Genomic DNA, 25,469 nt, shown 5'->3' on the forward strand with positions numbered 1-25,469 from the left:
ATTGCATAAACAGTAGAAAAACAGTTAATAAAATACTGCCAACTTCATGGTGTTCATTTTAACGGTAGGCTATCGATAATCATTGCATAAACAGTAGAAAAACAGTTAATAAAGTACTCCCAACTTCATGGTGTTCATTTTAACGGTAGGCTATCGATAATCATTGCATAAACAGTAGAAAAACAGTTAATAAAATACTGCCAACTTCATGGTGTTCATTTTAACGGTAGGCTATTGATAATCACTGCATAAACAGTAGAAAAACAGTTAATAAAGTACTGCCAACTTCATGGTGTTCATTTTAACGGTAGGCTATTGATAATCATTGCATAAACAGTAGAAAAACAGTTAATAAAGTACTGCCAACTTCATGGTGTTCATTTTAACGGTAGGCTATCGATAATCATTGCATAAACAGTAGAAAAACAGTTAATAAAATACTGCCAACTTCATGGTGTTCATTTTAACGGTAGGCTATTGATAATCACTGCATAAACAGTAGAAAAACAGTTAATAAAGTACTGCCAACTTCATGGTGTTCATTTTAACGGTAGGCTATTGATAATCATTGCATAAACAGTAGAAAAACAGTTAATAAAGTACTGCCAACTTCATGGTGTTCATTTTAACGGTAGGCTATCGATAATCATTGCATAAACAGTAGAAAAACAGTTAATAAAATACTGCCAACTTCATGGTGTTCATTTTAACGGTATCGATAATGAATATAAATCGAATAAGAAATCAATAAGGTTGGTTGATTACGGGGGTCGAGTTCCCGTAGTGTCTTTTTCTGTACCTATTTCATCGGGGCGCAACTATGCCATGACCTTTTTTTCTACCTGAAGGGAACGGGGCGCAACTATGCCATGCCTTTTTCTCTACCTGATGGGAACGGGACGCAACTATGCCCACAAAACAGGGACCCTTTTTACATGCTGCATTTTATCTGACCGTGTGGCGCAACTATGCCCTTATATTTTAACAATAGCAATGAAAAGAAAATGACAGACATTAATAGGGCAATAAGCTTCAAATAAGTTATCCGTAAGTGTGAATAGAGTTGTAAAAGTTGAAAATTTAAAATCTGTTTTAATTATCATTAAAATCATTAGTAATGGCACATCGACTACCACCACTTAGGCGAATGCGCATCACTGCAAAGTGCGTAGGAGGCCTACCATATCGGGAAACACCTTCTAGTTTCTCCTAGTGGTGCATTGAATACCTGGAGACCTTTACCAAGACATTCAATTGAAGGGTTCAGAACCATAGTGGGCCAAGCGCCATTTAATAAAACCGTAGAAAACAAGGATTATTACCATAATTCAACGGAAACATATGGCAAGTAATATAAAGTATACACATTAAAACTAAACGATATGTCAATCTTCATTAAATTATGGTATTCACTTAATTTTAAGCCTTGCTTTCTCCGTTTTTAATAAATGGCGCTTGGCCCACTATGGCTCTGAATAGGGCTGGGGAAGGAGCTGTTCGGTTCGGAGCAGATACTGTGACGTCATTACTCGGTTGAACCGAGTACAGTACAGAGTACAAATTTGTGGTGGCAGATTTAAAATTTAGATAGATTGAGTCGATTTTAGAACGTACTTTGAAAGTGAAACCAAGCGTGTTTTAAAAGAGTCGTAGTAATGCACTTTCGCTTTGCAAATTGACGAGAAAAAAGTGCGTTTGCAAATTTCATTTGCGTGATTACAACTATTTGCGGAGTTATTTTGTATGAAAGGCCTATTTAACTTTCAGTGTTGTTATATATGACAGACGAAATAAAATTGATGAAATAATTTATAATACTAACAGCTAATAAATTAACATGTGAGGTAAACGTTAAACGCTGCAGCTAATTAAAAAAGAAGATAGAAAGAAACGGACTCCACGAAGCGCTGCCTAAAACACTTAAAAATAACACACAGAATTATTTACTACTAGCCGTACCCGTGCGCTCCGCTGCACCCGTTACAAATAAATATAAAGTAATTACATAATTAAAATAGGACATTTGATCCAGGGAACATTCGTGTTTGATAGAAGGATAAATCGTTTAATATGTTACTTCATTTAAATTGCATCCAAATAATTAAAATGCGATCATTTTGGTCCAGAGACACTCATTTGGTGCAATGACAATTCCTTTAATATGTTTCTTAATTTTTATTACATGCAACCATAGTTTAATGAAGATTGACATCATTTAGATTTAATGTGTAGCCTATGCTTTATTTTACTTGTTATAGGTTTCCATTGAATTATGGTATTAACTTAATTTTAACCCTTGTTTTCTAACGTATTCAGTGGGCGCTTGGCCCACTATGGTTCCGAACCCTTCAAATAACTTAAATTATATTATATAATATTACATATATTATATTATATTATATTATATTATATTATATTATATTATATTATATTATATTATATTATATTACAGTATATTACATTACATTACATTACATTATATTATATTATATCAGAAGTTACTGTAATAACTTTATAGCATTATTTCCATCTAGAGAAACTACACTTTCCAATGGTGAAATAATAATTAATTATACAAATCGGTTAATTTAGCTTCTGATATTACTTCATACAAACACAGAAACATTCTCTGTAGGCTATCTTTCATAGCTTTCGATTGTTGCTGTCCAAGGCCCCTTATATACGAAATCATTTGTTTTTTATTTCATTATACGGCCTTAAATGACAGTTATTTTAATTTTAAAACTCCTTTATCTCATTAAATATCAGTCCTATCAAAATTTTTGTAAGAATAAAACTTATCGAAACTTATTTTTAAAGAAACTTTTGTTATGTAACATTTTTCACAAAAATCAATAATAAGCGAGATATTTCGATTTATTTAATTCAGGCCCCCTTATAACCACCCTTTTAAATAATGTATTTTGAAGCCATATAGCCTAAAATCTAAGTTACAACGAACTTAATTTATATTCCAATTTTCATCGAAATCCGTTCAGCCATTATCGCGTGAAAAGGTAACAAACATACAGACAGACAGACAGACAGACAGACATACAAACAAAAATTTCAAAAAAGCGATTTTCGGTTTCAGGGTGGTTAATTATATATGTTAGGACCAATTATTTTTGGAAAATCGAAAATTACCAGAAAAATTTCGGCTACAGATTTATTATTAGTATAGATTAGGGAGAGTGGATAAAATAATCAATAAAACGTGGAATCTTAAACTGAAGAACATAAGGTTTATTTATTTTAAAACATTACTAGCCTTCAATACAACCATGTTCTCTTTGGTGAGGAGTAATATTATTGATAAATTAAAGTAATTAGGTAACATAATTCGTAGAAATAAATACAAATAAAATTATGACTGATGAGGTATCACAAATCCAATAAACACAAATAGAAGAAAAATATAATGCACTTCCTTTTTTAACATTTTTAATATTAATCAAACACTCTAATATGATGATCATAATAATAATAATAATAATAATAATAATAATAACAATAACAATACTTGTGGCTTTTAAGGAACCCGGAGGTTCATTGCCGCCCTCACATAAACCTGCCATCGGTCCCTATTCTGAGCAAGATTAATCCAATCTCTATAATCATATCTCACCTCCCTCAAATACATTTCAATAGTATTCTCCCATTTACGTCTCGGCCTCCCCAAAGGTATTATTTCCTCCGGCCTCTCAACTAACACTCTATATGCATTTCTGGATTCGCCCATACGTGCTAAATGCCCTGCCCATCTCAAACGTCTGGATTTAATGTTCCTAATAATGTCAGGTGAAGAATACAATGTATGCAGTTCTGCGTTGTGTAACTTTCTCCATTCTCCTGTAACTTCATTCTTCTTAGCCCCAACTATTTTCCTAAGCATCTTATTCCCAAACACCCTTAACCTCTGTTCCTCTCTCAAAGCGAGAGTCCAAGTTTCACAACTATATAAAAGAACCGGTAATATAATTGTTTTATAAATTCTAACTTTTAGCTTTTCTAAGAGAAGATTGGATGATAAAAGCTTCTCAACCGAATAATAACACGCATTTCCCATATTTATTCTACGTTTAATTTCCTCATGAGTGTCATTTATATTTGTTACTGTTGCTCCAAGATATTTGAATTTTTCCAGCTCTTCAAAGGATAAATTTCCAACAATTATATTTCCATTTCGTACAATATTCTAGTCACGAGACATAATCATATACCTTGTCTTTTCGGAATTTACTTTCACACCTATCTCTTTACTTGCTTCAAGTAAAATTCCCGTGTTTTCCCTAATTTTTTGTGTATTTTCTCCTAATATAGTCACGTCATCCGCATAAACAAGGAGCTGATGTAACCCGTTCAATTCCATACTTTGTTATCCTGGACTTCAATAGTAATAATAATAATAATTATTATTATTATTATTATTATTATTATTATTATTACTATTATTATTATTATGTACAGTACAGTAATATGTTCAGACTGTCAGTGTTCATTAGGCCCACTTGACAGGTCATATAATAGGATGAACTCCTCTTCAATACTAGAGGTCTTTCAGCCTGCCTTGTGGATAAGGAAATAATTTGTCCTGCACCAGAAAATATTTAAATACAACAGTACCTACGTTGTTGTCTGCTAGAACTAAGTAAAACACGTGAACTCTGTTTCAACGTTTGAACTGACCGGTAACGGCTACGGTTAACCGAGCAACTTCGGTGCTCCGCTGCCAAGCACATAAACCGATAGAATCGAGTAACTCAACAGTTCTACTTGCTCCGTCCCCAGCTCTAGCTCTGAACCCTTCAATTAGTCTCCAACAGACCTCGAGAAGGACGGCCACGGTAACTACACCAGAGCAAGATCTCTACATTTATTTATTGGCTCGAAGGAGGTCAACAATATTAATGCCACGGAAGTTCAAAAGATCCTACAACCAATTATTGGAAGACATATTGTACAGCCACACAAACCATCAGAAACCGTCTTTATGAAGTCAGTCTGCATGCTAGATTACTTGGCGAGCACCTTCGTTGACCAGACAACACAGAATTGCAAGATTGAGATGGGCAAGAGAACATGAAAACCGGTGGAACTGTGTACTGTTGTAGGATGAAACCAGAATTTGTTTTAATCCAGATTCAGGACGAATTCTCATCTGGAAAGAGTCGGGTAACGTTGCAAGATTTCGCCATGCAGTTACACATTACAAACAAGGTGAAGGTTCCATCATGTTTTGGGGTAGCATCATACACATCTCATGCCAGTCGAGGGTAATATGACGGCAATATTGTATTACAACCAGATTCTGGAAACCATCGTTGAGTCATTTCAAAGACAGTTTGGCGGTGGATTAATTTTCCAAGATGATAATGCTAGGGAACACCCAGCAAGACGTGTGGATGAGTTCTTCGATCATGCTCATGTCAGGAGAATGGAGTGGCCAGCATGTTCACCTGACATGAACCCGATAGAGCATGCTTGGGATAGGCTCAAAGTCTTCATTCGACAACGCAATTCTCCTGTGCATACTGTCGAAGTCCTCCGAGAAACCGCTGTTGAAGAGTGAGACCATCTTGATCAGTAGGTACTTGATGACTCTATTAGCAGTATGCCAAGACGTATTGCTGCATTGATTCAAGCCGAGGGGGTGTAACCAATTAATGATACTCTAAAAAATGTGGTTTCACGGTCAATTCATATCAAAGCCAAATTGTGATGTTTCTCCATTAAATTATTCAATTTGTTTATTTAGTCGTCTTATGAAATTTTAAGAGTTTAATCAATAAAAATTATCAAATAAATTCATTTTTCAAATAAGTTAAATTATTTTATTAGTTAGGCCTACATTCAGTAGTTTTAAAGAAAACTCTAAGAAAAAGTTGCAAAACTTGAAAAATAGGATATTTTCAAACCTTTTGTGCTGCTGCTGTTACTGCTATTATTATTATTATTATTATTATTATTATTATTATTATTTTTATTACGGTCTATTATTTCATCTGACAATCAATGAAGAAATACTTGATTTTTTAACATTGGCTAAGTTGTAAATGTTTATAATATAACACAGTGGAGTTTAAAAAAAGTACCTATAATATATTATCACTTTTTCATCTTAGATTAAATATTAGTTATGATCTTATATTAATACACTTTATCCAACATAAGGCTAAGATCCTAATGCAATTTTCATGTAATTAATATTATCATTATTACTTGTATTACTGATGGCGTAGAAGACAAAGCCCCGATGGCCTTAACACCACCAGAATAAATAAATTTATTACCATTATTACTATTACTGTTATTGTTGTTATGAATATTACTATTACTATTATTATTGTTGTTAATAATATTACTATTATTATTATTATTGTTGTTAATAATATTACTATTACTATTATTATTGTTGTTAATAATATTACTATTACTATTATTATTGTTGTTAATAATATTACTATTACTATTATTATTATTGTTGTTAATAATATTACTATTACTATTATTATTGTTGTTAATAATATTACTATTACTATTATTATTGTTGTTAATAATATTACTATTATTATTATTATTATTGTTGTTATGAATATTACTATTACTATTATTATTGTTGTTAATAATATTACTATTACTATTATTATTGTTGTTATGAATATTACTATTACTATTATTATTGTTGTTATGAATATTACTATTACTATTATTATTGTTGTTAATAATATTACTATTACTATTATTATTGTTGTTAATAATATTACTATTACTATTATTATTGTTGTTAATAATATTACTATTACTATTATTATTGTTGTTAATAATATTACTATTACTATTATTATTGTTGTTAATAATATTACTATTATTATTATTGTTATTATTATTGTTATTGTTATTATTATTATTATTATTATTATTATTATTATTATTATTATTATTATATTTCTTTGTGCTCTAAATTTTGTACCATTTCATCTTTTTTCGAAACCTAAACGACGTTTGATTTCCCATTTCCCACCACGTCTTTATATTTGTAAGAATGTTCTTGCATGTAGCCCCACGCTTACATCTGTGGACCTTCCAATTTCAATGGGTATTCTTAAAAGTAAGGAGTTTGGAACAAAATGTAGTCAGACACGAATAAAATGTTTCCACACTTTCCGTATGGAGCGGCTGTGGGCTGGAAGCACTACGTCATCATGTGGCGAAGTCGAACACCACCCAACTTCAGACTTGACGAATTCAAGATGAAGTTAAATCACGTTCTTGAGTAAGACCCTATATTAATAATATCTGCATCTCACGCATATCACAGCTGTTGAGTCCTCTTGTACTGTGAGTCCTAAAACTGGAGACATACAGTACTTAATACAGATATTCGATACACTCTGCTAGTGCCATTAAATCCCTTAATATAGATAAATCACTAGCAGCGTAAAATGTAATTTTAGCGCTTCCTTGTCGATTTACGATGAGGTCATAGATTTTCTCCAGCTGTCCTCTGGACTTGCAAGGCCAGTAATATTGATCAATTTACTCACTATATTTTATCTATAGTTGCAATATGTGGGTGACTATGTCTGTCTGGGTCAGCTTTTATCATTCAACCACAAAATGGGCAAAGAAGTAGAGGCGAGAATGGCTCAAGCTTGGGAAGTCACTGAAATTCATAGTCCTAGAATGTAAACTGAGATTACAGGCACTCCACACTTGTGTCCTGTCAATGCTGTTATTTAGATGTCAGACTTGGTCCCTTACAAAAAGACATGGAAGCAAGCCAAAGAAGAACATAAATTAAAGTATTGAACACAAAAATAAGAGACAGGATTTCTAAAAAGGAACTCCAAGAATTTACAGCTCCAGAGTGCAAAGGTCAGTGTGCTGCAACCATGAAGTGAAAGAGGGGAGGACAAGTGACGAAACAAAACAGGAGAGATGGGTACAGGCAACCAGCATGTGGGGCCAATACACAGGCCAGAGTATCCAAGCAGGGCCTTGGAAGGAACTAGAACATAGAATAAAAAATATAACGTGATCAGACGTCCTGTTTTGAGAGGGGGAGTCCCGTTACAAAATGGAAGAAACTATTTTTGTTGAACAATGTTCCAAAGTTAAATTATGTTAATATATATATATATATATATATATATATATATATATATATATATATATATACAGGGTGTATCAAAAATACGTGTACAAACTTCAGGCATGGGTTCCTTAGACCAAAAGAAGGAAAAAAGTTCATATGAACATATGTCCCATAATCCTTTGTTTCCCCGTTAGGAACTGTTCAACACATTGGTACACTCATAATGTGCCAACACACAAAACTCATAACCAATGCTCGAAATGTCCTCCTCTTGCTTCTAGACATGCATGCACTCGTCGAATAATGGACTGTCGCACCCTTTCAAATACTCCGGGATGATGTCGAATTGTTTCGCAGGCTTCCATGACACGTCGATGAAGAGTTTCTTGATCCGGGATGTCTGCTCCATAAACTAATTGTTTAAGGTGCCCCCAAAGATAAAAATCCAAAGGATTGAGGTCGGGAGAACGTGCTGGCCATTGAACTGGTCCTCCTCTGCCTATCCATCTGTCATGGTAGACACCAGTCAGTGTATCTCGAACAAGGCGACTAAAATGTGCTGGAGCCCCATCATGCATGAACCACATGTTTCGTCTTATGTTCAGAGGCACATCTTCGTGCAGTAATTCTGGAAGAGTGTTTTGGATAAAGTCCCTGTAGATAGCACCTGTAAGACGTGCTGGTAGAACGTATGGACCTACCAGACAGTCACCTACAATTCCAGCCCACACATTAATCCTAAATTGTTGCTGATGTCTAGCCTGAAATACAGCACGAGGATTACGATCTGCCCATAGTGTTCATTGTGGAAATTGGTAATTCCATCTCTCCCAAATGTTGCCTCATCTGTAAACAAAACTAATGAGACAAACAATGGATTGGCTATTTGTGCTAGAAACCATCGGCAAAAGTTCTCCCGTGGTGGATAATCGGCAGGCGAAAGGCCCTGCACACGTTGCATATGATACGGATACAAGAGCTGCTCCATGCTGTACTGTGTGATGTACCAGTTGCCACAGCCAATTGTCTTGTACTGATACCTGGATCGTCGTCGGCACAGTGTAAAATGTCTTCTTCGAGGTTCGGCGTACGAACAATTCTTGGTCTTCCACGATCACCAGTCTGTGGTGCAACAGTTCCTGTCTCAGCAACGCGACGATACACAGCAACAAAGGTTTGATGATTCGGTTGTCTTCGGTCTGGAAACGCCATCTGATACAGCCGTACAGCCTCGCGTCCATTACCATTCGCGCGACCATACATAAAAATGATGTCAGCCTGCTCACGAAATGAATATCGTCCTGACATGGTTGAACGAAACACGTTAACTCACTCCACGTTCACAATTGCAACGTTGAAGACAGACTAATGACAAATGACACATGTAAACAAGTCTCCATGGCAACACTTCGCCATCTGCAGTCCATTTCTGATACAATGAGTCACAGCCTTCTATGAATGAGTGCATAAAGAAATGAAGTTTTGAGGTTGGACCTCGAAGGCCGTTGAACGCAAACTTTTAGTAATAAATGAATAACGGGGAAACAAAGGATTATGGGACATATGTTCATATTAACTTTTTTCCTTCTTTTGGTGTAAGGAACCCATGCCTGAAGTTTGTACACGTATTTTTGATACACCCTGTATATATATAGATATCATTACACACGCTTTTGGCAATGGTGACATTGATAACAAAGCCACGTTCGCTGAATTGGTTTGTGTGCAGTAGGCCTAATTTGCTAGTGCAAAGTCACTCAATCCAAAAGAGAGGAGAAAAAAAAAGAATATACGGGATGGGTAGAAATGTTTCAGCATTTCTCTTCTAACGCCGAGTTCACACAGAATCAGACGCGGCGCGACGCACGTTTTGCTTTACAACGCCTCGCGACAGCTTAAAACTGTCTGCTCGCGACAACTAATTTGCTGGCTGTGTGGGTTTGGAAAACTGGCCTAGGCTAGAAAATGGCGTCAATAAAAGAGGACTGTCTATATGAGAAATTCTATTGCATTTGCTTATTATTTGTTAAGGACGCAAGCTCCTAAAAATCTATACGATTGATTGAGTCTTAAAATTAAAATATACTGCACAAACGTAGTTTTTTATGTTTATGAGTATTTCACCACTCACAATAAAGAAAAATAATATATTAAATCAATAATGAGTGATATTATAGAGCAGAGAATTAGGCTTACTACAAATTACACTGGTCAACAGTCATTTTGCGCCAGACATAAAACAAATTCTTACTAATTTCGACCTCCTGAATTAAAAAATAACAAGCAAAATGTTCCATCACTTCGGGTTTTCGAGATGCACAATACAATTAATTTTCTATGCATTTTATTTAAAAATTACCGTATTTCGTGTGTAACTATTTTGTTTTACAAATGTGAAGACCCATTATGTGAAAACAATATTAGTATAACTAGGGCACCATGTTAGAAGCACTTGTAGAAAGGGAAATTATTTTATTGCCCTTCTACGAGTCTATTTCGTGGCACCAATTCACTTGGGTTTACCTGATTTTACTTGAGATGTGCATTTATTTCACGGTGAGCTTAATTACATTACTGTAGTTTATATTTTGCAATATATCACCATGTCAAAACCACTTCTAGAAGCGTAAATTGTTTTATTGGCTTTTTCGGTTCCATTTGGAGGGGAAGAAACAGGTTCGCCGTATGAAAACGCTTCAGTTTACCAGGATATTTCTGTGGTGTTAGTATTCTGTGTAGGACGTGTAGGCTATTTCTTTAAAGTGTGCTTTAATGATAATATTCGAAGTACGAATGGTTTATATGTGCGAATTTGAAGGTTGTAGCATTGCTTTTTGGAATGCAATTAGGTTACACAAAATTTTGCTGCTTTCTGTAAAATTGGACAGTCGCGCTCGAGATATTTTATTTTTATTTTTTTTATTGGGTTACTTTACGACGCTTTTCACCATCTAGGTTATTTAGCGTCTGAATGAAATGAAGGTGATAATGCCGGTGAAATGAGTCCAGAGTCCAGCACCGAAAGTTACCCAGCATTTTCTCGTATTGGGTTGAGGGAAAACCCAGGAAAAAACCTCAACCAGGTAACTTGCCCCAATCGGGATTCGAACCCGGGCCACCTGGTTTCGCGGCCAGACGCGCTCACCGTTACTCCACAGGTGTGGACTCGCGCTCGAGATAAGCATTATAAAATAAAATGACAATCACTAGAGCCAAGGAAGAAAAATATTATACACCAACCCCTCGTACCTCAAAGCGAAGTAATTTTACCCCTTTTACACAATAAGTTAGGGTTAATGAATTTTATTAAAGGAACAATTTATAAAACTGAAGCATTTTAAAATATCCATGAACATTTCCTGCTATTAATAATCCGTGGCGCTACACCCCGTGAAGAGCCCAGACCGACCAGCCGGCTGCTGGCCTCACGTCCACATGCCAAAACAGAGGTGGACGATCATCCAACTAGAATGGAGGTATTGTGTGGTTAGTACGATGATCTCCCCAGTCGTTATATCTGGCTTTCGCAACCGGCTTTCGCTACCTATCGTAGCTCCCCAAGTGCATCACGATGCTAGGTGGGCACCGGTCCCATACACTGGCCGAAATTTCATGAGAAAATTTCTTCCCCCATGAGGACTCGGACCAGCGCGCATTCCTTAACGTTTCCTGCTATTAGTGATTCAAAAATAAAAGAGGGAGTTCTCAATGGACCACAAATTAGAGAAATAATGGACAATCACTTCGAATCTTTGCTGGAAGGAAAAGAGACAGTCGTCTGGATTGCATTCAAGGAGGTTGTATTAATTTTCTGGATAACTGTAGAAGTGAGAACTATGAAGAACTAGTGAAAAAATTACTGTTGGCGTATTAAACTAGGGGTTGTAAAATTTCCCTGAAAATTCATTCCTTCACTCACATCTTGACTTTTTTTTTCCCGAGAATTGTGCGATTTCAGTGATGAGCATGATGAGCGCTTCCTTCAAGAAATTTCAACTATGGAAAAAAGATACCAAGGACAGTGGAGTACCAATATGCTAGCAGACTATTGTTGGACTTTAGCTCGTGATGTACCTGATACCCAGTGTAAAAGAAAATGAAGAAAAAGAAAGCTGTAATCTTCTGAACAGTGAATATTTAGCCTTATTGTCATTATATAAAACAATATTTTGAATAGATATAAATTCCAAAATTTCTCAAAAAACCGTAACTAACAACTGTTTTTATTGTCATATTCGTATTCAGGAGGCTCAAATTATATAGAAAACATATATCACATGCCTAGCGCAAAAAAAATGTTAACATTTGTTACGCAGCGTTTTTATTATAAATTATGATTCACCTGGTGCTTTCATCTCATTTGCAATTTTTCACATATTTTCAGAAACCACATTATTCTCGTGATATTGTTTCAAAGATTGTACAGAATGTATCTTTCCTGTACTAAATCAACTAATTTTTCCGCATCCAGTTCCATTATGAATAATGTGCACTACACAACAATAGTATTTTTGTAGTTAATGAACGCGTGCAATCATAGCCACTACTAACGCATGCGCAGTACACTGCAGCTATCAGACAGTCTCCTCGCGACGAACTTCTAGCAGTCATTCGATGTTGTCTCTTCGTGTCGCCTTGTGTCTACTCGCGACCGTCGCGCCGCGTCTGATTCTGTGTGCACCCGGCCTTAACGATTGTCATTCCAGACTCTGACTTATTCCTGCCTGGAACCAATGCTCCTATAGAAAGAGTTTTTGCCAGAATGAACAACGTATGAACATCAGAGAAAACGTAATTGAAGGTTACCACCATTGCAGGCAATGTTAATTACCGAAGTTAAATTCAAATACAGTTTCCTTGTTTTCGTCAACGTCTACTGGGTGTTCAGTTCAAAGTGTGTCATGGCTCGCTGTATGCCGTCATATGGCTAGTCGATGAGCGTAGAGAATTCAATCTTCCTACACTTCCGCAGAGGTGTAAAACCAATGTGTCAGAGAAGTTGCCTAGCAAGTACGGCGTTCATTCTGAAGAGTACTTACCGATACGTACGGTAACGCCGGTAGTGGCAGGAATGTGAACTGTTTGGAAAGATGTACTGAGGTGGGTTTTTTTCTTACTGTCGGGATATGGGGAGAGGGTTAAGACGATTACTTACGTATTTGTTGACATTAACTTCGACGGTCAATATGGACACGGAGCATTTGATTTGTATAGTGGAATGTTACCGTACGCAACTGATAACAAATACCCTGCGTACGACTTGCCCGCGCAAAACACAGTTCGAAAGAGGTTATGGTAGCACACAGACCGTACAGACCGCCATCTGTTGCTACGACGTTCAAGTTATATCGTACATGTCCTCAAGTTCAGATTGAACGTCTTGATTAATAAGCAACTTCTCTGACATAAAAGCTGAAATTCGCTTCAAATCGCTGACTCACAACAGTGACGTCATGACACACTTTGAAATAAACACCCAATAGAAGGAGAATATGAAATTTCTTATGGATTTTCATTCATCAGAAAAAAATTTATCCCAATAGATTTTTTCTGGGTAGACTGAAATTTTGTGTTTTGCGTGCGGTCCGAAACGTGTGCATTTAATCAGAAAATTTACTGGAAAGTGTTTTGTATAAATAAATCTTGAAGCAGTAACTATGGCAACAAGATTGACTGTGTATGATCGTAACAGAATTTGTACTCAAACGAAGGTGGGATGATGCTGACGCTGTGCACTCCATGCATGATGGTTCCATTTTGCATTGATAACACGAAAATGACTTAACAATGCTTTTCCTGGCCAGGTCATCGGGCGCCTTGTGAATGTCAAGTGGCCTGCAAGCAGGGGCGTATACTGGTTAAAGGGTTTGGGCTACCGCTGACCCTATTATTACACAAAATATATCTAACAATTACTTTAATTTTAATTAATACGGTAAAACTAATAATACAAAATTATTACATTATGTTATATTATAAACTTTTTCTTTTGTAATTTCCTTGGGCTACCGCCGGTAGTCCCGGTAGCCCGCAAAATACGCCCCTGCGGCTGCAAGAAGCCCAGATTTACACCTTGGATTTGTTTTCTGTGGAGATACCTTAGACCTCGGGATGTGATTACTTTGGAAGCGTGATGCAGTACAGAACGCACAGCTACGTCTGGAAAAATGTGCTGCAAATGCTGGTGCTTACGTTGAATTTTAAATAAACCCAATGACTACGGTATTTTATTCCAATTTGATCCTCTCATGTAATGTCATTTATGTGTAATAAATAAATGAAAAGTTAGATATAGATAGGCCTATGGGTTGCCCTGTATGTGTGTATATCCCAGTTCTCATTTATTTATTACACATACCGGTACCGGAAGTAGAAACTTAATTGTATAATATGTATATAATATATATACGTGTATAATCTTGAACAATTAATGTCTGCATTATGTTTATACTACTTTAAAGTTAAAAAATTAAGTTTCTACTCCCGGTACCGGTACTGAATGTTGTACTACTACAAGATACTGTTTTCTGAGATGCTGCTGTACTGGTAAGTGTCCCGTTTTGGGCTTCAGAAGTTCTGGTCACATTAAAAACGACAAAAAAACGCGAAATGTGCTAAGTGAACCAGTAGTTAGACTCAAATAGCAAGTGTAATCACCACAATTACGTGGAGTAGCTCGCTACATGATATACGTAAGTGAGCCTTTCCTTCTTAGGAAGTCCTAGCCCTTTATGGGACACATTGGGCTCATTAAATCATTCTTGCAATCACTTCATGTACAAAATACTTCATTTCTGAAGCAGGCAAGAAAGATTTATTCCTAGTGCTCTGTTAGTTTCAGCTTTGTTGCGAACAAACATACGAGGAAGAGGAAGAGGAAGAGGAAGACGAAGTTGTGGAGAAATGTTACATCCAAGCAATGAACAAGCTTGGAATCGAAGAAAGAGAATCGAAAGGTAAGCTGCTACGTGTACTGCTACTAATATACGCGCTGAACCGTAAGTAATGTCATCAATTTCAGGGGGTTATTCTTTGAGATATTTTAAACAAAGAAGTTCAATACAATTTCGTTCCTTTTTGCTTCCTCTTCGAGATAAAAATTGTTACATAGCATGTTTTGGGAAAGCCAGTGATTTAATTCTCAACTTAATCAGTCAACTTAAGAGAGCAGTGTATTATGATAAAGAATGATTGAAAGAACTTTAGTTTTGTCCTTTAAATGTGCAGAAATTGTATCCGAACAAATGTAACTTTTAGTTCTGAAAGGAATTTTAAAATGTTACATCTGTTCGGATCAAATTTCTTCACATTTAAAAGACAAAAATAAAATTCTTTCAATCATTTGTTACCATAACACCCTGCTCTCTTAAATTGACTGAGCATATTGGAAATTTAATCAATGGCTTTCTCAAAACACGCTATGAAATGTTTCATGTAAAACAATTATTATTATCTCGAAAAGCAAGCAAAAACGAGCAAAACTGTATGAAACTTTCTTTTAAATACCTCAAAGAACAATTCCTTGGAATTAATGACATTACTTACGAATCACCCTGTATAAATTTCATCACAGTAGTTTAAGAAACGTTCACTTTCGTTCATTGCTGTCAGAATACTTGATCCTCCATATTGCCACGTAATGTGAGAATTTAAGGTTATATTGAATCGGAACAAAACTAAATGCGAACTTCAGATGCAATACTTTTGCAATAAATTTGTTAATAAATAATTAAAAATTTATGTTCGATTTATTGCTATATAGAGTCTATGTGAATATAAAGCGATACAAAGGCAGACGGAGAGATATTCTTGCTGAATTAAGACCTCTATAATGTTTCTACCGCTCTATCAAGATCACTGTCACATAATATTTTTTTAAATTATTTCCAGTTATCAAGGGAAATTCGACACAACACACCAGCTTGGGAAAGGCATTTGGGAAGATCTCTGAAAAGATGGGAAGACCAGTAAATTATACTAAACAACAAAATTGGCCTTTAAAAACCTTTTTTACACAATATATAATTTGTTATGTATTGTGATGCGCTGAGTTCAAATATGCACTTAGATTTTATGTAGGACCCTTATATTTTTATTACATCACATATTTTTATTTTTTTTAGAGCAAGAAATAAAATGACCACAGATAGACGAGTTGTACTTGTTATAATGCAGTTTTTTAAAGAGCAGTTCCATATTGTCATAACTTTCTTTCATTTGCACTGCATGACCAATGGATACGATGGTTGTATGTTTCCATTATGTAAGAGCACAGCTTTCAGGATTAACTTTGATACGTCTGTGAAGGGACTCCATTCATTTGGGTTGTGACTTTTACCAAGAGCATTCACTAAAACATGAGCATCACAACAGTAACACAGGGAATCCTCCATTTTGAAGTACAGTATTTAACCAGCTGCTCCTCTCGTTTTCTAAATACAGATATGCTTGTATCTCTGTGCAAGAAATTCCAGTCTTTTAGCATACAGCCTAAAAGTTCTGCATGGGCTTTGAAAGATTTAAATCTCGGACTAGATCATTTAACTCTCCCTGAATTACCTGATGACGCACATTCGGTCTGTGTCTTCAAACTCTGAACCAGAGTATTCAATTTTCTTACTGTCTTTTCCTTTAAGCCCCCCTATTTTAGACATACAAAAATAAAAGTCATCAATATGGTTGGTTGGTTCCTTCCATACTATCAGAATTCCGAAAGGCATAGAAACTTTTCTCTGTTCTTTAGTCGCCCGCTTACACGGCTAGCACAATTACACATGAGCAGCCCACCTCCTATTTTGATCACCTAGTTTACAGCCAAAATATAATTCGTAAACCTTTTCTATAGATTTAACTGCATATTCACCACACACAAAACAGTAATTGTCAGGATCACTAATACACTTGCGCGAAATATTTAACTCTGTGTTCTAGTACTTTAATTTAATAGAACACAAACATAACATATGGATTCCACTACACACAAAGCTAAATGATGGCTGTATCAACCACATACTTCTTTACAGCAGTAAAACTTGTAAGTTACTGAGTCTCCTAACAAGGAACTGAAGACATTTCTCTGGAGTGGCCTTGACCTTCAGAGTGGTGCAATAAATAAGATAAGGAGTGGAGATACATAAAGTTAAAGGATACTTAGAAGGGAGTTTTGTATCATAACTTAAATGTGAGGGGCTGGAAAAGTAAACAAACAAAACCTTTTGAAAGTGTTATCTTTACTACATTTTAAGAGGCTGTGAAAGGAAATAAAGTTATGTGGGGCAAAAATATCGTCACACCAGAGTCCTTGTCCACTAAAGCAGTAAATTAATAAAATAAATTAATTTGATTACTACTATTAGCTTTTGATTATTGTACCATTTAGTATCAAAGAAATATTAGCATTTATAGCCCACCCAAAAATCAAAAGCAGACTTAAAAAAAAAAACAAAGTGCCAGACAAAAATGGATTGCACCATTATTAAATTCAGCGCTAAAAGCTGAATTAGACGGATCTTACTTCGTGCAAGAAAAAATTTCACTGTTGTTCAGTATAATTAGTAAAATTTTGGAGTCGGAACGAATCCAAAAGGAACCAACCTTGATTATGATTATAATGATGATGATGATAATGATGACGGTGATGATGACTGTGTAACTTTTAACGTTATCACCGTTTCAAATTGTATCCCATTCTGGCCATATATGTATATATATTTAATCTTGAGATCGACGTAGGTAAATGAAAACGTTCATATTCCAATATTAAAGCTGGTCTCTGGAGTATTTGAAACGCTGCAAGCTACACGATTTTGAATTAATTGATGGTACTTTATCCAATGTTTCTATTTCTTACTGTATTGTGACCCAAGTCCACTTTGAAGGGTCGGCCTGGATGGCGCAGTCGTATAGTACTGGCCTTTTGTGCCCGAGATTGCGGGTTCGATCCCGGCCCAAGTAAATGGCATTTAAATGTGCTTAAATGCGACAGGCTCATGTCAGTACATTTACTGGCATGTAAAAGAACTCCTGCGGGACAAAATTCCGGCACACCGGCGACGCTGATATAACCTCGGCAGTTGCGAGCGTCGTTAAATAAAATATAATTTAATTTTGTACGAAGGAATTGTGTCAGTACAAAGAAAATTATGAGATGACCTGACTTTTAACTTCTATTCCAGCAGAAGAGAATACGAAAGGCCCAAATGATGGTGCAGAACGTGAAAGATTCGGGAATTACAGTGTGGTAAGTAGCTGCAACCACAGGGAACGCCAAGAAAGCAAGTATTACACTAGATTGGCAAGCGAGATCATCTGACGGGCAGCTTCTATGTACTTTCCACAGATGTAAGATCATCCTGTTTACAGGATGAAGGAAACTTATAAGATTATTGTGTGTCTAACTTCATTACAAAGTGTTATATTATTCTTGATTTTGTCAGTGAGGCAATGTTTTACGTTATTTTGTTCGTTTAGCTATGGTTTTAGCCTCTGTACTTGTATCCATTCAAAATTCTTCCTTAAGCGTTAATAATTTCCAAAAACAAGATCCAGACAATATACTTTATTAAATTGTACAAATATTATACAAGTGATAAAATTGTGCGAACTACATTAAAGTCACTTTTACTTTTCAGTGCTTCGTGGAATGCGTGTTTAAAGAATTTAAGATGGTAAGTACGCTGGAATTTGGTGAATTCAGATGTTCAACACGGACCAAACCATCATAAATTATAAAATAATGATATTTTTTTAAATTTGGAACTATTTGTGATTATAGGCGGACTGCAATGGCAATGTCATCCCTGACGAAGCTATCAAATTTATGGACCCATCCACATTCGTTGAAAGCGACAAGCTCTGGAATGGAGTTCGCAATAAATGCTTCAAAGGTAACTTACTAAAAATATGAGTTATTTAACGTTGAAATTACACTCAAGTTATGCAACAGAAGTAGAAAGTTAATGTTATTCATAGCAAAAGAAGAAGTAAGTGATTATGCGTGCATGAGCTAATAATCTGAAATAATGATAGGCCTATTGGGTATGTGAACCTTGGGTTGCAATGAGTGCCTGGAATTTTTCTTCGGGTGTCATTTCCTGATATACATCATACAGTGATTAAAGAAGATAGATTATGACTTTACGTGTGATTTAAAAAAAAAAAAAAGAAATAGTAAAACGTTCATATTAACGTAGGTTCAATTTCGAAACGCTATGACCTACGGAACTGACCAAGCATATTGGGATTTAAATCAATGGCCTTTGAAAACAAGCCATGAAATATATATTTTGATGTACCGAAGTACATATGATATTTCCATGCAGATGTTCTGCGTCATCACATGATGAAAGAGAGATGGAACGGAGAAAAATTCGCTCCGGCGCCGGGATTTTAACCCGGCGTGGCTTAGTGGATAAAGCATCAGCACGTAGAGCTGAAAACCCGGGTTCAAATCCCGGCGCCGGAGCGAATTTTCTCCGTTCCATCTCTCTTTCATCATGTGATGACGCAGAATATCTGCATGGAAATATCATATGTACTTCGGTACATCAAAATATATATGATATGCGTAATAAATCACTTTGTGATTTAAGACGGCGCCAATACCGTCGGATCCCGGCCAATCAGTCACTCATCTGAGTGCACCTCAACACATGTATGGACTTCGGTCCTGCGTTCATAGACATCTATGACGTAGTGCAGAGGGCGGCCACTAGAGGGAACCCAAGAGATGGAGCTTAATCTGAGACGATTCTAAACGGCGTCGGGATTGTATCCGGCGTAGCTTAGTGGATAAAGCATCAGCAAGTAGAGCTGAAAACCCGGGTTCAAATCCCGGCGCCGGAGCGAATTTTTCTCCGTTCCATCTCTCTTTCATCATGTGATGACGCAGAATATCTGCATGGAAATATCATATGTACTTCGGTACATCAAAATATATATGATATGCGTAATAAATCACTTTGTGATTTAAGACGGCGCCAATACCGTCGGATCCCGGCCAATCAGTCACTCATCTGAGTGCACCTCAACACATGTATGGACTTCGGTCCTGCGTTCATAGACATCTATGACGTAGTGCAGAGGGCGGCCACTAGAGGGAACCCAAGAGATGGAGCTTAATCTGAGACGATTCTAAACGGCGTCGGGATTGTATCCGGCGTGGCTTAGTGGATAAAGCATCAGCACGTAGAGCTGAAAACCCGGGTTCAAATCCCGGCGCCGGAGCGAATTTTTCTCCGTTCCATCTCTCTTTCATCAAGCCATGAAATGTTTCATGTAAAACAATTTTTATCTCGGAAAAGAAGCAAAAACGAGCAAAATTGTATTAAACTTTTTTGTTCAAAATATCTCAAAGAACAACTCCTTGAAAAACACTCTTTAAAAGGTTTTATACAAAACAATTTTTATTTCGGAAGGGAAGCAAAAACGAGCAAAATTTCATTAAACTTTTTGTTCGAAATATCTCAAAGGACAACCCCCTGAAGAACACGCTTTGAAATGTTTTATGTTAAACAATGTTTATCTCGGAAAAAGAGCAAAAACGAGCAAAATTGTATTAAACGTTTTTGTTTCAAATATCTCACAGAATAACCCCCTGAAATTAATGACATTTACTATTTATTCTGTATATGTGTCACGGCGGCCCTTGATATTCCTACATTTGGTACCCCCTTCATCATTATCCTTCTTCTTTTTATCTCTATCATTATCTGTACATCTTAATAAATACTTAGTTTAGTAATAAAACTTAATACAAGATATACCCCCTGTCATTGCTTTCACCGTACCTGAACTTTTATAGTCCCTTCCTTATCATCTGTATTACTATATGTTCATACTTACGTCTTTATTATCTATCCTTATTTACTATCATCCCGCAAGAGTTCTTCCACTATTACAGACACTTCAAAAGAATCTCTATACCTTATTTTTTTTTTAATTCCTCTATCCCTCTCGGTTCATCACAACTACATTCTCTTAATACTTCTCTTACACAACTTTTCCAGTCTACCTATTACTTTTCTTTTATTCTTATTCTTCTAAGTTCTCCTTCGTTCAATCTAAATATCCATCGTTTCTCCTCCTCTTTTACTTTAACATCACTATATTAGAATATTCGATTTGATACCCAGTTTCCCCTCAGTTCCTGTCATTGTTTAATACATTTCCACAAGCTATGTTCATTTCTGCCTCTTAGATATAGTCACACTGTCCTATCCTACAACACACTTCTTCAATCTCCATTAAGCTTTTCTTTATCTCTTCAAATGTACAGGGTGTCCACATGAAACCTTTACAACTTCAAGTGTAAGTAAAAAAATTATTGAGACACGATATCTGAATGCGGTTTTATGGGAATTTTGTTGCATTGTTGAAATTCTTTCTTTTTTTTTTTTTGTTTCAAATGTGAATTTTTGTGAAATCTGACATTGAAGGAGATGTGGATACCTCAGCAGATGGCACAATGTGTATCCTGGTTTATCGACACACGATCAGTAAGCCCTGGTAAGTCCATTCTCTGTGCCACCAGGGAATTGAACTTGGCACGTTCGACTATCCACAAAGCCCTTTACAAGAATCTGAGGCTGTTTGCGAACAAAGTTCAGGTAGAGAAAGCTCTTCAGCCTGATGATCGTGCACGCCGCACAGCATTTGCTGTCGACATGCTGGCTAGAATTGATGCCGAGGAAGGCTTTCTTGCACGTGTTCAATGTCCTCCACACTTGTGCTTTTCCGCCCACTACCTTTCTGTCTCAGCACACTCCCACTCTCTATAAATTTTCGATGTCACCCCCCGAATTATTGGCCGTGATGGCGGTTCTTTTCCATATTGGGTCCGGACGTGAAGCTGACCCTGTGTTTCTGATCGTGCCTCGATAAACCAGGATACACATTGTGCCATGTCCACTGCCACATTTCAGATTTCACCAAAATTTACAATCCAATGCACTCATTTTAACAATCCAAAAAAATTCCCACAAACCTTTTGTCAGTTTCTGAAAACCACATTCAGGTATCGTGTCTCAATAATTTGTTAGTTACACGTGAAGTTGTACGTGTTTCATGTGGACACCCGGTATATCATTACATATATTTTGCTGTACAATGTACAAAGCCATCTCTAATTGTGAAACTGATATAATGACAAACTTCTGTAATGTTATACAAATGTTTATTACATTCAATTCAATTAACTCATAAGTCTGAAGAGTGTTCCTCTAAGTGGTGATGAACTGTCACTGCATTTTATCATATGAATATCATAAAACTAATTACTTTTCTAACAAAAATGAACACTTGATTATTAGAGATTTCACACCTTCCTGGTCCGCTAAACGGCTAACGCTATGTTGACGTCAATAGTGACGTTTTTGGTGACGTACCGTATGTTACGTTCGTAAAACATTGAAAAGAATCGGAAGGGATCATTGCAAGTGTTCCTTTAACGTACGGCTTTATTATACGATATTTCCAGCGTCTTTAAATATTTATCATGTCGTAACTGCTATGATTGTCAATCAATCGCGGTGGATGTTATTTTATATAATTGATAGCTCAATCTCTAAGGAAAGTATACAACCAAATTCGAAATGAAAATATTTTTTGAAAAGTGAGAAAAAAATACTAACTGCGATGTGCTCGCTACTCAAAACCTTTACTAAATTCAGAGTTGCGGCGAGTTGAACAAAAGCGTCTTTGCTTGGCGGAGTACTCACGACTCAACCCTTTGTCGGTTGGAATTTCCACGAAAAATTCTTTCCTGAGCCTTCTTGTACTTCTGATAGAATAATGTATCCATCTTGAGCGGTTCTAAGTAGATGAACATCGTCCACAGTGGTAAATCTCAAACGACATGCCATGTTTAAACACCGAATTAGCCCTGCGGTAAACTTCGTTCACGTCCACATTATCCACCTAGAGATAGCGAGTCTATTATTGAAACAACATGAAGTGAATGGCTCTGATTCGCTCTTTCGTCAATGACGTCAACATGGCGTTAATCGCTTAGCGTAGGCCTATCAGTAGAGTGCAAAAACTCTCCATTGTTCGATAATAGCAGTTAATTTCAGTAATATTTATGTCAGTAAAAACAGGTATCGAGCAGAATACCTTGTGCAACAGAGCAGCCAGTGACTACGTAGAATGCGTGTACCACTTCGCTGACATGGTAAGTAAACACCATTGAAATATCGAGACATTATGTATTTGTTCATTTTATTGTGTGGATAAGTGATAATACTCACGGTGGTGTTTGTCAACTCAAAATTGTATGTAAGACATAAGGAACCTTGACCAATAATCTCCATCTCTCTATACATTTCTACAATTAGTAAATTGAGGATATTTCCTAAATTGCCTATTTGTTTCCGTAAGTGCTAAACATGCACGGATTACATCAGCTGCTTGTTTATGCGGATGACGTGAATATGTTAGGAGAAAATCCACAAACGATTAGGGAAAACACAGAAATTTTACTTAAAACAAGTAAAGAGATAGGTTTGGAAGTAAATCCCGAAAAAGAACCAAACTATAAGTTTATGTCTCCTAACCAGAATATAGTCATATAAAACTTGGAAATTTATCCTTTGAAAAGGTGGAATAATTCAAATAACTTGGAACAAATATAAATGACACTCTAGAGGAAATTAAACGCCGAATAAATATGGCAAACTCCTGTTATTATTCGGTTCAGAAGCTTCTATCATCCAGTCTACTCTCAAAGAAACTTAACGCTAGAATTTATAAAACAGTTATATTACCGGTTGTTCTGTATGGTTGTGAAACTTAGACTTTCAGTTTGAGAGAGGAACATAGGTTAAGGGTGTTTGAGAATAAGGTACTTCAGAAAATATTTGGGACTAATAGGGATGAGGTTACAGGAGAATGGAGAAAGTTACACAACGCAGAACTGCACGCATTGTATTCTTCACCTAATATAACATTAAACATTAAATGCAGATGTTTGACATGGGCATGTAGCACGTAAGCGTGAATCTAGAAATGCATGTAGAGTATTAGTTGGGAAAACTGAGAGGAAAAGATCTTGTAATGATGATGATGATGATGATGATGACAATAATAATAATAATAATAATAATAATAATAATAATAATAACAAAAAAGTTCACTTTTCTGTTAGCAAGTTCACATTTTTACAACACACTTCGTATACACGTTAACCATGTAGAAGCATCTTAAGCAGAGTTTTGAAAATTGATCTTCGTAGCTTTCGGTGTAAAAGTTTCGAGTGAGCCACAGAAAACAATAAGAATAACAATAATAAACAGGGTGATTCAGAGGGAGTAGTAATTATTGCAGGAAGTGTTCGTAACAACTATTCTCAGCAAAAGAGTTCATACAGCTGCAGTACACACTTTCTACATTTTATCTCTAAAGATATTGTAAATCTGTTATATAAACAACTTCCCTTTGTTAACTGATACTGTGCTCTTAATTTACCTTAATTATTAAATAATCATTAACTAAAGTAAAATTAACACATAAATTTACCAAATCTTAAGTAAAACAAGTTCATATAAACCTGTGCATGAATTATCAACGGCTGTGGAAGTGACTACAACGCTCGGAAATCTCTGAAAATTGTTCACAAAATGTACATAATATTTCCTTCATAATTGAGACTTTCTCTGGAACAAGAACATAACTACAAAATCTTGAATTTGATTTATAGATCATCAAACATTTCAGATGTGGTATAACAGCATTGTAAATTCAAATGCTTCTAGAGGGGGCCGTGTTTGTTAGAGGTACATAGTATTTTTTTCAGGAGGGAAATTTTTATTAAGATTCAATATATGTTGGAAACTTAAAAAGTAATCTAATGTACATTAAGTTGTTATTCCAGTGAATGTCTTCATTTCAACAAGTCAAGTAACCTATCCTTATTTTCTGTTAGTTCATTTAATTTCGTTTATATGTAACTTAGAAGCAGATAATATTCCACATAAAATAATCAAATGTATTTTAATTTCTTGCAGTACTGCCCGGCAGAGAAACAGGTCAAAGGTAAGAAATAAAATTCAGCGTATTTATATGCGTGCAAAACTGTAGTTACTGCATTTTAAATATCCGCATAACACACAGTGAACGATTACAAAGCAATATAATTTCTGAAGGAAAAATAAGTAGCAATATAAACACAAATGTACAATTTTTGTAAATTTCAGTAATACTGTTACAAGCACCAAATCTTGCAGAACCTCAGGTAAAGTTTATATTCTGCTGTATAAATATCTCAGTTGACGACATTCCTAAAACCTCAAATCTCAGTGATATTGAAATCATTAAAGTCCTTGCTGAATTCTAGAGGTTTCTATTAAAAGTTATCACAATATTAGAAAGCGAGAGT

At 35.8% G+C, this 25,469-nt stretch overlaps 1 protein-coding gene across 3 annotated transcripts in view; it reads left to right on the forward strand.

The window, feature by feature from the left end:
* Window positions 1–25,469, forward strand: part of LOC138696975 (uncharacterized) — a 49,539-nt gene that overhangs the window by 10,631 nt on the left and 13,439 nt on the right. For 2 of the 3 annotated variants that reach the window (XM_069822522.1, XM_069822520.1), the window contains exons 3-8: window positions 14,934–15,054; window positions 18,274–18,338; window positions 18,730–18,765; window positions 18,873–18,984; window positions 23,185–23,267; window positions 25,099–25,126. In XM_069822522.1, the coding sequence (XP_069678623.1) occupies window positions 14,934–15,054; window positions 18,274–18,338; window positions 18,730–18,765; window positions 18,873–18,984; window positions 23,185–23,267; window positions 25,099–25,126 (445 nt within the window). The remainder of the gene's footprint in view (window positions 1–14,933; window positions 15,055–18,273; window positions 18,339–18,729; window positions 18,766–18,872; window positions 18,985–23,184; window positions 23,268–25,098; window positions 25,127–25,469) is intronic. The other variant, XM_069822521.1, reaches the window with a different exon arrangement.

Source organism: Periplaneta americana, chromosome 3, assembly GCF_040183065.1.
Source record: "Periplaneta americana isolate PAMFEO1 chromosome 3, P.americana_PAMFEO1_priV1, whole genome shotgun sequence".
NCBI classification, from domain to species: domain Eukaryota; kingdom Metazoa; phylum Arthropoda; class Insecta; order Blattodea; family Blattidae; genus Periplaneta; species Periplaneta americana.